Genomic DNA, 15,826 nt, shown 5'->3' on the forward strand with positions numbered 1-15,826 from the left:
TGACTCATAGCTTCCAGCTACACATGTTGGAAATGTCAACAATCTTGATGATGACACATATCAGTTTTGAGGGATATAAAAATATTCGAGTTACTTCCACAGACATTCAGTCCCTTGTCTCAAATTAGATATGCCTATTGGCACATAAGGTCATACGTTTGATAAATAGGAAGCATTGCAAGGCGACACAGCATGTGTTTTGTTTTTGGTTTATTGTCTCAAGAAGGAGCTTTCATGACAGCAGTGGCCATTGAATACAAAAATGAGTGCAGATTCAACACAATGCACCGTGCTTCCCTTGTAATGTTATAGTGAGAATGCTGCGCAGTTGCCATGGAACCCTTTGTTGCTAAGCAATGAGTCGATTATTCGATTTTTTTCTATCAGAGGCAGAGTGGTATTTTCTGTGCAATGGCGTTATCCAGCAAATTTGTTTTCAGTTTGCAATTGACTGCATCCATGGACACAAACCTCCCAAATAATGCAATTACCCCAGAGTAACATGAAATGGGCACAAATCAAAGTACAGCAACATCAACTTCCTTATCATCTGCAAAGAGTACTACTGCAGTCACCACCTGAGAAATAGCAGTGTGATATGACAAGTAACCCATTTCATAAATCTACATCTTACCTTACTGTATCTATATATATTTGTGTTCTTTGTAAGGCATTATAAAACACTGTCCTTTTTCTGGTGATCAACAGCAAAACAGAGGGTAGAGTCAGTGAAAAGCCAGTAGAGGGCACTTTATGGTGTGTACTGCATACATACACTATATGATCAAAGGTATGTGGACACTTGCTTGTTGCCATAACAGCCTCCAGTCTTTCTACTAGATGTTGGAGCATTGCTGTGCGGACTTGCTTCCATATAGCCACAAGAGCATTAGTAACGTTGGGCACTGATGATGGGTGATTAGACCAGTCTCGCAGTCGGCATTCCAATTCATACCAAAGTTGTTCGATTGGGTTGAGGTCAGGGCTCTGTGCAGGCCAGTCAAGTTCTTCCACACCGATCTCGACAAACCATTTCTGTATGGACCTCGCTTTGTGCACGGGGGCATTGTCATGCTGAAACAGGAAATCTTAACGCTACAGCATACAATAACATTCTAGACGATTCTGTGCTTCCAAACTGTCGCCACAAATTTGGAAGCACAGAATCGTCTAGAATGTTATTGTATGCTGTAGCGTTAAGATTTCCCTTCACTGGAACCATGGAGCCTGAACCATGAAAAACAGCCCCAGACCATTATTCCCTCTCCAGCAAACTTTACAGTTGGCACTAAGCGTGATTCATCACTCCAGAGAACGTGTTTCCACTGCTCCAGAGACCAATGGCAGCGAGCTTTACACCACTCCAGCTGACGCTTGGCATTGCGCATGGTGATCTTAGGCTTGTGTGCGGCTGCTCAGCCATGGAAACCCATTTCATGAAGCTCCCGACAAACAGTTATTGTGCTGACGTTGCTTACAGAGACAGTTTGTAACTTGGAAGTGAGTGTTGCAACCGAGGATAGATGTTTTTTGCGCGCTACACGCTTCAGCACTTGGAGGTCCCGTTCTGTGGCCTAACACTTCACGGCTGAGCCGTTGTTGCTTCTAGATATTTCCACTTCACAATAACAGCACTTACAGTTGACCGGGGCAGTTCTAGTAGGGCAGGAATTTGACGAACTGACTTGTTGGAAAGGTAGCATCTTATGACACTGCCACGTTGAAAGTCACTGAGCTCTTCAGTAAGGCCATTCTACCGTTTTTATACACCTGTCAGCAACGGCTACGGCTGAAATAGCCAAATCGACTAATTTGAAGGGGTGTCCACATACCTTTGTTAATATAGTATATGTATCAAACAGGGTTGAACTGCCTCTGTGAGCATATTCAGCGCGGGGTGGGAGGGGTGGGCTTCATCCTGACACGTTTAGGTCCTGATGTTCTAATGTCACAATATCTAATCACCAACATGCCTCCCAACACCAGCCCTACCATCAGCCAAATCAAACCCGATCCCCCTCGAAACCATCACTTTCTCTGGCGTGCAGATATACTGTACCTACTGCGAGTGATTCCCTCTCAGTCCCCAACCTCCTACTGTAAAGCAATTTCACATCATTATTATCGTCTTTACCTGTACGACAGAAAACACAGCCAGGGATAAAAACATGCTGAGGGGGGATTGTTGCCCCTGAACAGGGATCCAGTCTAAACGGCCCCATCCACCTGAGGTATTCCTGAGAACACTGGCTGTGTGTTTCATGGAGCATCTCCCAGGCTTCCAGGGACGGGGCCCTCTGTTTAATAAAACCCAAACCTAGGCACTCCAGAGATGCCACCTGCTTTGCATTTGTCATTTAAATATGGACACAGATGATGGGGCCATCTGGCTGCTGAGTGTAAAAATGGAGGAAAATAACACAAGTTTTGAGGAAGCAGTGGGCATGCTCAGAGAAGCCCAAAAGCACTACGTACAGGAAGTAGAGAGAGTAGAGGCAAAATGTCAAACAAAGAAAGGCGGAGAGGAGTGAGGAATCTGTGTGCTATGGCTTGGAGGGGTCTAGAATGCAGCTCTATTGACAAATAAACTTGTTTTTCTCATTCACTGCTACTGTCCAAAGATGATTATTCTTCAATGGCAGACACAGGAATGTAGTGCTAATGTTTCCCACCCTATTTTATCATTACATTTACATTTACATTTTAGTCATTTCGCAGACGCTCTTATCCAGAGCGACTTACAGTAGTGAATGCATACATTTCATAAAAAAAAATTCTCCGTACTGATCGTATGTTAGTGAACTGTGATTGTGTTATTGAAATATTTCAGAAAGTACTCATGCTTTTTCAATGTTGCTCTCAGTATTGGATTTATTGTTGGTGTGTGTGTCTGCGTTAGCGTTGATACTAACCTCAGTGGTGATGAATTGCAGGTTGTGCAGTTACTATGCTTCTTGACATAGGGACCACACCCACCGTTGCCAGTAGATGCATCAGAAACTCACAGCCTTTATCAAAGACACTGAGATAAAGAACTGTAAAACGTGGATTAAGAACATCCATTCTTCTGTTAAATTAAAACTGTGGCAAAGTGGTAGAATTTGTTTGGTTCCTTGAGGGCTGTGCCTTCCTTGGTAGGGGGGAATGTGCTGAGATCAGAGAGGAGAGAGGAAACTGGCAGACAATCAAAGATCAGGAGATGAAGTTCCTGGATGCTGGACGTTGAGTTGGATCCAAGCCTGACTTTATTAAAGACTATTTTCTATACTCCACACTCCTTTAATATGCCACATCAATACCTGGCGAGTTATGGGACTCAGCTGGAAGTAGTCCCTACTCCGGGAGATCAGGTCAGAGTTTGTCGGCAAACAGCATCAGGTCACGCCAGTCAGTGGCTTAGATGCGGCTTATTTGAGAAAGCAGGGGAAAGTGCTGACACACTGTGATGTGATAATTGCTAATAGTAGTTGGGGTTTGGCTCTGGACATCAATATTCCCCCATCTCTTTCTCTCACACACACACACACACACACACACACACACACACACACACACACACACACACACACACACACACACAGTGGTGGAAAAAGTACCCAATTGTCATATTTGAGTAAAAGTAAAGATACCTTTATAGAAAATGACTCAAGTAAAAGTGAAAGTCATCCAGTAAAATACTACTTGAGTAAAAGTCTAAAAGTATTTGGTTTTAAATATACTTAAGTATCAAAAGTACATGTAATTGCTAAAATATGCTTAAATATTTACATTTACATTTACATTAATTACATAAATATCACAGTAAAAGTATATATTATTTCAAATTCCTTATATTAACCAAACCAGGCGGCACCATTTTCTTGTTTTTTTAAATGTACAGATAGCCAACACTCAGACATCCTTTACAAATGAAGCATCTCAGTTTAGTGAGTCTGCCAGATCAGAGGCAGTAGAGATGACCAGGGATGTTCTCTTGATAATTGTGTGAATTGGACCATTTTCCTGTGCTGCTAAGCATTCAAAATGTAACGAGTACTTTTGGGTGTCAGGGAATATATGGAGTTAAAAGTATATTATTTTCTTTAGGAATGTAGTGAAGTAAAAATAATAACTAATATAAATAGTAAATTACAGATGTCCCCTCCCCCCCACACACACTGACATCACAATATAACTAGTGAAATGATCTCCCTTCATTCATCCGCGATCGTTAAGTGTCAGAACTCAAAAGGCTATTTCATTAGCAAGATTTACGTTAATTGCATGTCTGATCTCAGTACCTGTGATAAGATGCTATAGTGTTTTGGTTTACTGATACACACACACACACATACACAATAGCACCCATAGCACACAATAGCATACACACAAGCACGCACAAATGCATGCACTGTCATGGGCGCTGTAAGGATTGGACCAAAACGCAGCGGGTATAGTGCTCATCTTTATTTAGATTAAAGTGAACACTTAAACAAAATGACTAACAAACGACAAAACGACAGTTCCGTAAGGTACAAAGACTATAACGGAAAACAACCACCTACAAACCCAAAGGAAAAAACAGGCTGCCTAAGTATGGCTTCCAATCAGAGACAACGAGAAACACCTGCCTGATTGGAAACCATACTCGGCCAAACATGGAAAAAGAAACATAGAAATAGAAAACTAGAACCAAAATCCCCTAGAACCAAAAACCCCAAAACACACAAAACAAACACCCCCTGCCACGCCCTGACCATACTACAATTACAAATGACCCCTTTACTGGTCAGGACGTGACATGCACGTACACACTAGCACACAATTATCTGATTTGACATCTTGCTTCTTCCATTTTCAGATGCCACTTATGTACAAATAATTACAAAAAAATCTCAAATATGTTCCGATGTGAAAACATGAATTGATAGAAACATTATATCTCAGGATCTCAGGCTGCTGTTGTCGAGGCGATATTTAGCTTCAGCTCACGAAAGTGCTGCTGCAGGTAAGTGCTTTTATTTTGAGAAAGCCACGGTGGCAAAGTGGATCCCTCTGTTTCATTGAAGCAGGGTCAAAAATATGCAGTGAGAGAGAGAGAGATCTTTGTGCTTTCTGTTTACAACCAGCGAACGAATGTACTTTGACATCTCTGGGGAAAATTGTTACTGGTTGCCTTCACAAAGCCCAATGGAAAATGGCCCCACTTTTTCCTTAAAAAAAAAAAAAAAAGATGGGTCAGGAAATATGACAAAGCTGCAGGGCATTTAAGAGAGAGGTGGTCTGCCGTGGCAACATGGCAGCTAGAGTTGGAGGAGAGGGGGAAAGAAAATAGGATTACAAAAAAAGAAGAGATAGGAGAGATGTGCACTATCAGTCAAGAAAAGAAGAAGAGATAGGAGAGATGTGCACTCTCAGTCAAGAAGAGATAGGAGAGATGTGCACTCTCAGTCAAGAAGAGATAGGAGAGATGTGCACTCTCAGTCAAGAAGAGATAGGAGAGATGTGCACTATCAGTCAAGTGCTGTGCTGCTTAAAATTTTAGGGCCAGTATTAGGAGAAACATGGTAATTGCCAGATCTTTCCAGAGTTGGCCGGAGCAAGAGTCATCTGTGTATTATTTGAAGGAAGGAATGAAAGTAAACAAACAATGGTCATGGATTTGAGACAAACTCAGAAAATCACTGTTTTCGAGATTAATTTTAAATTTGCACAAATTGGAAGGGATTCTGAGATGCAGTTACAGAAGCCATACTCTCAAGACCATCTTTCACAGTCCTCTCTCTCTGTTTCTTTGTCTGTGTGTTGTGTCTCTGGAGGGAAGGTGGAACACCTTTGGCTGGATGAGTTACAAGGCCAGCCTCCTTTGCCTGGCGTGGTTTGAGAGATATTTTGTTCAATGCCCAACGTTGCAGTGCTTTACAAAATGTCCTGTTGTGAGTTTTGTGGGTAAACCACCTCTGAAATATTAATCCAACTAAGAAAACATTTCTGTTGGCAGCAAGCCAGCCATTTCAAAAACCCACAGGCAGTATGTTTCTCAGAAGCAAATCTGTGATTCACACCTGATAAAGTGGACAATGCCCAGGTAACTGTTCAAGCAATTGTCCCATCTGTTGGTCTGTGAAAAAATCATAAGGGCAGATTTTTTCTCATAACAAAGTAAGAACTTACTGGACCGTAATGGCTACTTTGGAAGCTCTCAATTGTATGAAAGATACTTTAAACAGGTGTTGTAGTTAGACAATGCTTCAATTCATTTTAACAGATTATCTGCTTATCTGTAACTGCACGGTACATTACATGTACATACAGGACATACACTAGCTGTATGGAAGTGCCTTGGTTGCCTACGCCACTCTTAGCTCAAGGGAATTGTAGTTCACCTAAAAGATATTGCTGTAATAAACCTGCATTGAACCCAGTGGTTGAGATGGTTCTTCCCCGGCCACTGCTAAAAACAGGAAGAACCTTTGGAGAAGACCCAAAACAAAAAGTTGTGATGTTACTCTCAGCCTTTTCTGTGAGCGTTTGGTCATTGTTTTTGTGGTCACAATTCCTTCCTCCTTCACCTGATCATCATGATTCAGTGGTCTGCTGACTGGGAAATGACATTCATCCCTTGTGGGGTTGACACAATTCCCTTGTGGGGTTGACACAATTCCCTTGTGGGGTTGACACAATTCCCTTGTGGGGTTGACACAATTCCCTTGTGGGGTTGACACAATTCCCTTGTGGAGTTGACATAATTCCCTTGTGCCGAAATGTTGCAATTGTTACAAATCAAGGAGTGAACATTTGGAGTGAGGGGAGGGGGGTGTCCTTGCTTTGAGCTCCAAAGTTGGCGCTGCATGAATTATCACCAGATGTTGTGAAGGTGAAAAGACCTACAGTATGAAAAAGCCAAACTTCTAGAACGTTCAAAATGTCTTTCGCTTTTTGTGGTGGGGGGGGGGCTGCAATGCACTCTTGGCCTTAATGTTTGTGAATGAAACACGAGTATTCACTGTAGCCAGGTTACAGATTTAGCCACATTCTATGTCTATCACTGACATACTGTATGCAGGTACACTGTATCCTCCTCATTGATGCTCCTATCCAGAGAGATGCACAAGTTAGGTGACATTCAGAGTATGTTCTTTGTGTCAGTACTGTCAGTATGTCTCTGTTGTTTTCCAAAACACCGCACTTAACCTCATCTTCAAGTACAGTCTGTGGAAGTTTGACCATTTCACTATTTCAGCGTCATTCTCTGACACAACCTCTCAACCTTTCAGATGATGGATAACCGGTATATATGGACAGCTGCAATTATGTTTAATATGCACACATTTTCAAAGAAATGACCAATTGAACTCTGATTATGCACAAGATACGCGGTCTTTCTCGCACCCTGCAGTCACATGTTCAGCACAGCACTTCTTAAAACTAAAGATTCAGGATTCGCTTTGAACAATACAAAATGACAATTGCTATTTCTTATGGGGGTAAAGGTCAACCAGTATATTCTAATATCATTGATTTTAACAAGAGTTAAAGCACTCCCCGGGGCATCGGTAGAGGGTTGACTAACTCCACACTACAAAGGTAAAGGCCAAATTTAGTACATTTGTCATACGCAGTGCTTGAGTATATTTGTGGTTAGTTCAAAACCTTTTTTGACCTGCCGTTTGCTATTACTTTCATCATAGGCCCACGCACATAATGTTGTTTTTATTTGTTATTTTAACTGACTCAACGCAGATCTAGTGTCCATTATAAAATCCAGGCTGCTCTAAACTGAAGGGCAGCAAGATCTGAATAGAACCAAAAATGTAGGAATGTTGCCTTTATAAGGTCCAATGTGGCCGTTTTTATCTCAGTACCAAATCCTTTCTGGGTAACAATTAAGTACCTTACATTGATTGTTTTCAATTAAAACGGTCAAAAATAACTAAAAATTGCTTATTAGCAAAGGGCAGTTTCTCAAGCAAGAATTTTTCTAGGACTGTCTGGGAGTGGTCTTAGTGGGGAGGGAAAAACTGAAAATGAGCTGTTATTGGCAGAGAGGTTTGTAACTCTTTTTCTTATTGGTTTATTAACTAATTTACAGCATGGTGATGACCAGGGCCGTAACCAGGGTATCTGATACAGTCTCTGAGTGAGAGTGACTAACAAAATCAATGGGGGCCCCTGGAGGTCAACGCCCCCTTGGGCATGTGCCCTGCGTCTCCGGTCGGTAATTCGGCCATGATTACTTCACGTTTAGATAGCTGGCTAGACTAACTAGACTAATTTACCAATCTAAAACAAAATTCACTGATATTTCAATTGACTGTCAGTGAGTGACATATAACAAGATGAAAACTGCTGATGCACAATTAAGTTTTGAAATTGCACCTTGTCTATTCTACTGTTCTTACTCTCAACCGTAAGTTGAGACCCCGATTGAGTTCCTCCCAAAAGATTTGTCAAAAAAATAAATAATAATAATAACAATACGGCATCCTCATATGTGGTTATGGCCCTAGTGATGTCACCATGGAAGGCAACATTCCATCCCAACAAAACAGGGATGGAATGAAATTTCAGCCTGTCTTTTCAAACAGCTCTTACACTAAAAGTGCATTATCATTATTTTCACAATTTTACAATATTATTCCAACCTCATAGTGTGGAAATATATATTTAAAACACAAGGAATCCACGTTTCTGACTGCACTGGGCCTTTAATTATTCACTTTTGACATTGCTGAATATCAACAAACTTTTACATCCCTTTCACTTCAATGTTTACGTTTCTTTTAAGGAGAAAGAGGTAGGATGAGATACTCAAAGATTACATGATTTGGGGGGTGAGAATATTGACCGTGAAATTAGCATGTACCTGAATCTCATATGGATTACAATTTTATGAAGTTTAAAGAAAGATTTAGTCAGATTTTATATGGCTGTTTAAAGCCTCCCAAAAATGGATTTGACTATTCATCAGCCTCTGCATTTTTTGTTATTTTTGTCGCACCAATTTGTTCTTACTTTAAGGTCAGCAGTATTTTTTTGGTCACTTTCCACATACTGTATGATAAAGGTCAATGGGTTTAAGTAATGTTGGTCTGTTTTCTTCATGCCTATCTCGATACCGAGGCTTGTTCCCACAGTGACACATTTATGACAGTTTTCCCAAAAATGTCTGATTCACTCTCCCACATCAGAAATGTCCAGGTCCATTCTCATACGTAATGCATCTAAAAAAAAAAAAGAGTTATATCATGGTACACACAATAATATCCTGATAATTATTGAGATAACCCAGCATGTGAAGATGATTTGATTATTTTCGTATCTTAACATTAATAATAATAATTGATTACATTTGTAAAGCGCTTTTCATTATACAGAATAATCTCATAAAATGTAAAAAATAAAAACCAAACAGAAAAAAACATTCCTTGCTTATTGCATACTACTTTTGCAAATAAAGTACATTATAATGTGTGTACGTGTTGTCCTATGTTATGTTATAAGTGTATTTTTGGCCCAGTGTGAATAATGGTGTGAATTTGTTGTGTGACTGTACTGGCTCTTGTGTTCCCTCAGGTGCCCCAGTCATCGTAGGAATGAGCATCAACATCGCTAGCATTGACTCCATCTCAGAAGTGAACATGGTGAGTTACAAAACCCCTTCTCTTACAGTAGCACTGCCCATATAGAACATCGACTCAATGTGTCCATTTTTATTTATTAGTGTTCGTGGTTAAAGCATGATGCACCCATTTTATAAACTACCATTTTGATAATTTCATTTGTTTCAATGTACAGTATACTAAACAAAAATCTAAATGCAACATGCAACAATTTAAACGATTTTACTGAGTTACAGTTCATAGAAGGAAATCAGTCAATTGAAATAAACTCATTAGGCCATAATCTGTGGATTTCACATGGCTGGGAATACATATATGCATCTGTCGGTCACAGATACCTTAAAAAAAAGGTAGGGGCATGGATCAGACAACCAGTCAGTATCAGTTTCTGGTGTGTCCCACTCCTCTTCAATGGCTGTGCAAAGTTTCTGGATATTGGAGGGAACTGGAACACACTGTCGTACACGTCAATCCAGAACATCCCAAACGTGCTCAATGGGTAACATTTCTGGCGTGTATGCAGGCCATGTAGGAACTGGGCCATTTTCAACTTCCAGGAATTGTGTACAGATACTTGCGACATGGGGCCGTGCGTTATCATTCATAAACATGAGGTGATGGCGACGGATGAATGGCAGGTCAGTGAACATCAGGATCTCATCACAGTATCTCTGTGCATTCAAAGTGCCATCGATAAAATGCAATTGTGTTCGTTTTCCATAGCGTATGCCTGCCCATACTATAACCCCACCGCCACCATGGGGCACTCTGTTCACAACGTTGACATCAGAAAAAAACCTTGACCACAAAACGCCATACACGTGGTCTGCGGTTGTGAGGCCTGTTGGACGTACTGCCAAATTGTCTAAAACGACATTGGAGGTGTCTTAAGGTAGAGAAAGGAACATTAAATTATCTGGCAACAGCTCTGGTGGACATTCCTGCAGTCAGCATGCCAATTGCACACTCCCTCAAAACTTGTTGTGTAACAAAACTGAACATTTTAGAGTAGCCTTTTATTGTCCCCAGCACAAGATGCACCTGTGTAATTATCATGCTGTTTAATCAGCGTCTTGATATGCAACACCTATCAGGTGGATACATTATCTTGGCAAAGGAGAAATGCTCACTAACAGGGATGTTAACAAATTTGGACACAAAATTTGAGAGAAATTATGGAAAAATTCTGGGATCTTTTATTTCAGCTCATGAAACATGGGACCAACACTTTACATGTTGCGTTTATATTTTTGTTCAGTATAGTATTGACTCAGGGGTGTGATTACTTTTTTAAATAAGATATTTCTGTACTTCATTTGCAAAAAAATTGAAATAACATGTTTTCACTTCTTGTGTGTAGATGAGTGACGTTCTTTTTAAATAAATGTTTAATTCAGGCTGTAACACAACAAATAGTGGAATAAGGGGTATGAATACTTTCTGAAGGCACTGTATGACCTCCACATAGCACATGTATGGTGTGTTTAAGGTGTTATATATTTTTGTTCAGTGTATTTGCAATGCAATAAAACCATTCCAATCAATCATATTTGGCCTTGCAAACATTGGATACCATAGACATGTTGTGCATCTGATTTACTTGATTATATTACGTATTTAACTTCTGTTTATTAGAGAGCGGTGAGAAATCAGGCTCAGTCTTTTTCTTTAAAGAAGACAATATGGCTGGTGTCTCTGCAATGACATCATTCTGTCTCTCTGCTCTCCGTTGTATTTTCTTTTCTTTAATGTGGCACAGACACACTCAAGAGTTCACTCCCCCGACAAGCCAGAGGAGCTTTGTTTTTTTATTCTGGATTTGTTCTCCCTGCAATGTTGCCATTTCGAATCACGAGAGGATTTTCATCCAGTTCAAGCAAAAGCACATTTTATTTTTAATTTGTTAGAGGTAGTCACTCATGTACAAAGCTGTTTTCTTTATTTTTAATTTGTTAGAGGTAGTCACTCATGTACAAAGCTGTTTTCTTTATTTTTAAGAGCAAGCACGTGAGGCGCTTTGATATATTCATTTTTTATTTCTGAGATGTATTTTCTACTCCGGTGTTTTTGAAGACACAGCAAGTTTTATCTTATGTTTTATGTTATTTTTGTTTCCCTGGACATTTGAGAAGGTAGCATCAGGTGCAGGGCTGAAAAGGTTGAAAAAGGTTCCTGTGAACAAAGACAGACACAAAACGATATGACTAGCTTGGTTTCCATCCAATTGGAGACATATATCCATGCGAATATTCAAAATCGGCATTAAAACAATATGTGCATTTTCCCACCAGAGATGTGTTTGCATCAAATTGACTTGTTGCAGATTTGCAACTCTAGTGATGGTTTTCTCACAAAAAATGTTGCGTTATATAGCGAGTGTGCCCGCTCTGGTATTGGGGCGAGAGCTCTAGCCAACAGCTCACAGATACAATGTGGGTATAGCCTACATGATGAGATTATTATGATCAAAAGAGCAAGATTTTTTCTATTTGTCAAACGGCAGCCAAACACCGTCGATCATGTCACCAGAATAAGACCCTCAATATTTATTGGAAAAGAGCATCAAGCTCATCACCTTGCACTTTCACCACCCTGTCAATATTATCTTATTTCATCTGTAGCCTAATAAACGGCATGCTTTCCTGACGAGTCGTAGTGGGAGGACCACACAATGTCATTATTATATCAATATTTGTGCATTAAAAGCATTTCCACCGATATTTCTCGCATAATTAATTCTACCGACACAAAAAGATCCCACCTTAGCTGGCGTATTTCGTTTTGTTGACATTTGGAAAGTTTACCGAGAAAGGCCTGTCATTTAAAAAAAAACTTATCTGACATGTACTTTACTTGCATTAAAAGGTTGGATGGAAACCTGGTTATTGTCAATTTGGAAAACGCTTGATAATCTCAACATGTATGTTATGTCTAACGCCATAACTCGTCTATTTTAGCTGTTCATTTTTCTATTTTGTCAGCCAGCCAACATAGTCATAGCTAAAGAAAACCACATCGTTTCACATTTTTTTGTGTTCTGCAGACAAAAGCCATGAAAAACAAAATTACTTTGTGTTAGTATTTAATTTCATTCATTTTCTTTCATGATGCAGCAAGTATATTTTTTCTGGTTAATCTGGAATATTCTTCTGATAGGGTACACCCTGTGAGAATATAGGTCATTTTATGTCCAGCTGAATAACCACTAAGATTAGCTCTCAGTCCGCTTATAAAATGTGATGTATATTATGGTTTTAAGACAATTATATTGAGATTTCGGGACACTGAGGTTCCCAGAATAATTGGCAGCATTTATCATTTGAAACTCAGAAACACTGTACTGTCATTGTAGGAGGTGTTCAACTTAACTTGGCCTTTAAATCACTTCCCTGTAAGTCTCCCATTTTCATTATGTTTCCATTGTATCCTAGAAAAACACTGTTAATGCTTTTTGATATACTCTGCACATAATGACTATGATGATACATTTAGATGTGCATACATTTATGCACATTGCGTAGTAAGTGTATGGTGTAGGATAGGGCAATTACAGTAAGGGTAACTTATACTTCCCATAGTTGAAGCTTTTGTCAATGCATACACTCTTAGAAAAAAAGGTTCCAAAAGGGTTAATCGGCTGTCCCCATAGGAGAACCCTTTGGAGAACCTACATGGAACCCAAAAGGGTTCTACCTAGAACCAAAAGGATTCTACCTGGAAAGGTTATTCAAAGGGTTCTCCTATGGGGACAGCCAAATAACCCTTTTAGGTTCTAGATAGCACATTTGTTTCTAAGAGTGTAGCAACTATTTTTTTTCAATCTCACAGTGCTGTTTCCCCTTTTTCTACAGGATTACACCATCACAATGTATTTCCAGCAAAGTTGGCGAGACAAGCGGTTGGCATACGCTGAGCTGCCCCTCAACCTGACTCTGGATAACCGCGTAGCAGACCAGCTGTGGCTCCCAGACACCTACTTCCTCAATGACAAGAAGTCCTTCCTGCATGGCGTGACAGTGAAGAACCGTATGATTCGACTGCATCCTGATGGCACCGTGTTATATGGGCTCAGGTACAGCTAACTTTCATTGAAATTCTACTGTAACTAAACTGGTTAAAGCCTGGCCTGTCAGACAGGACTGGAAGAGACCTTGGGAAGGCATGTGAGAAACTAGGTCTGTGTCTAAATAGTATTGCGGCCCTCCTGCCTTTTCACTTTCCTTACTTCCATAAAAAAAACGAGTCCAGAGAATCACTGATAAAAGCACGACTAACTTAAATTATTTAGCTGAATTTCTGATGACAGGATTCAATTGTAAGTAGTTATAGCCTACCTTGACAATTACATTACATGCTAATACCTGACATATACACTGAGTATACCTCCTCCCCCCACACACACTTTTTACCCTCAGAACAGCCTCAATTCGGCGGGGCATGGGCTCTACAATTTGTCGAAAGCGTTCCACAGGGATGCTGGCCCATGTTGAATCCAATGTTTCCCACAGTTTTGTCAAGTTGTCTGGATGTCCTTAAGGTGGAGGACCAATCTTGATACACATAGGGAAACTGTTGAGCGTGAAAAACCCAGCAGCGTTGCAGTTATTGATGCAAACCGGTGTGCCTGGCACCTAATACCATACCCAGTTAAAAGGCACTTAAATCTTTTGTCTTGCCCGTTCACCCTCTGAATGACACATATACACAATCCATGTTTCAATTGTCTCAAGGCTTAAAAATCCTTATTTAACCTGTCTCCTCCTCTTCATCAACACTGATTGAAGTGGATTTAACAAGTCACATCAATAAGGGATCATAGCTTTCACCTGGATTCACCTGGTCAGTCTATGTCATGGAAGAAACTGTATACTCAGTCAGGTCCAAAATTATTGGCACCCTTGATGAGTAAAAAAGACTGTAAATGAAATGATACCAATACTGGGCAATATTGTATACAAAAAAATAGGTAATTATATTATTTGATACTAATACAATAGCTCAGAAGAAGGGGATTTTGGTTAACAAGTAATACTTTTGTTTCTCAAAAAAATACAGTACGGGGCAAAATGATTGACACCCCTGTTTAACATAACCTTTCAGTACCCCACCTTAACGGCACTGAGCCTTTTTCTTGTGTTTTATGAGATTGGAAGACACATTAGGAGGGATCTTAGATCATTCCACCATACATGATCTTTACGGATCCTTAATATCCTTTGTCCTTTGCTTATGGACTGTCCTCTTCAATTCTAAACACAGGTTTTCAATGGGGATCAAGTTCAGAGACTGATATTGCAAAATATTGATTTTGTGGTCAATTAACCATTTCTTTATGGATTTTGATGTGTGCTTGGGGTCAATGTCTTGCTGGAAGATCCACTTGCGGCCAAGTTTGTCTGCATAAGCTTCTTTCTTTCGACGCCAAACCCACCACTGGTGTGCGTGGCCAAGCAGCGCTATTTTCATGTCATCCAACAAATGTAAATGCCTGGAGTTTTCTAAACGGCACTGGCACATGGATTGGAACTTGTGCATTGGTCAGATGACATGAAAATAGAGCTGTTTGGCCAGGTACACCAGCGGTGGATTTGGCGTTGAAAAACAGAAGCATATGCAGAAAAGTACCTCATAACTATGGTCAAATATGGTGGGGGATCTTTGATGTTATGGTGCTATTTTTATTCCACTGGTCTTGGGGCCCTTGTTAAGGTCAACGGAATCATGAACTTTACCCAGTACCATGACTTTTTAGCCAAAAAACGGGTTGCCTCTACAAGGAGGCTGAAACTTCCAATAAGACAATGACCCCAAGCACACATCAAAATCCAAAAAGTAGGTTAAATGACCATAAAATGGCCATGTCAGTCTCCGGACTTGAACCCCATTGGTGTGTGTGTGAATTTAAAAAGGCAGTCCATAAGCACTGACAAAGCATATTAAGGATCTGGGCAGATTGTGTATCTAGGAATGGTCTAAGATCCCTCCCAATGTGTTCTCCAATCTCATAAAACATTTTTGAAAAAGGCTCAGTGCCATTATCCTCGCAAGGTGAGGTATTCCCACGGGGGGCCAGCACAGAAAAAAAAAATGTATGAAATTGTATGAAATGTATGCATTCACTACTGTAAGTCGCTCTGGATAAGAGCGTCTGCTAAATGACTAAAATGTAAAAAAAAAATGTAAAAAATGTATTGAAAGGTACTGAAAACAGTCGTTTTGACTCC

The 15,826-nt window shown here is 40.1% G+C and overlaps 1 protein-coding gene across 1 annotated transcript in view; it reads left to right on the forward strand.

Annotated features, from left to right (window-relative positions):
• LOC106603192 (gamma-aminobutyric acid receptor subunit beta-4) overlaps positions 1-15,826 on the forward strand; it is a 64,993-nt gene that overhangs the window by 22,089 nt on the left and 27,078 nt on the right. Inside the window, exons 3-4 of the mRNA XM_014196515.3 lie at positions 9,556-9,623; positions 13,454-13,674. Coding sequence (XP_014051990.1) covers positions 9,556-9,623; positions 13,454-13,674 — 289 coding nt within the window. The remainder of the gene's footprint in view (positions 1-9,555; positions 9,624-13,453; positions 13,675-15,826) is intronic.

The sequence above is a fragment of the Salmo salar genome, chromosome 04, assembly GCF_965601325.2.
Source record: "Salmo salar chromosome 04, fSalSal1, whole genome shotgun sequence".
NCBI classification, from domain to species: Eukaryota; Metazoa; Chordata; class Actinopteri; order Salmoniformes; family Salmonidae; genus Salmo; species Salmo salar.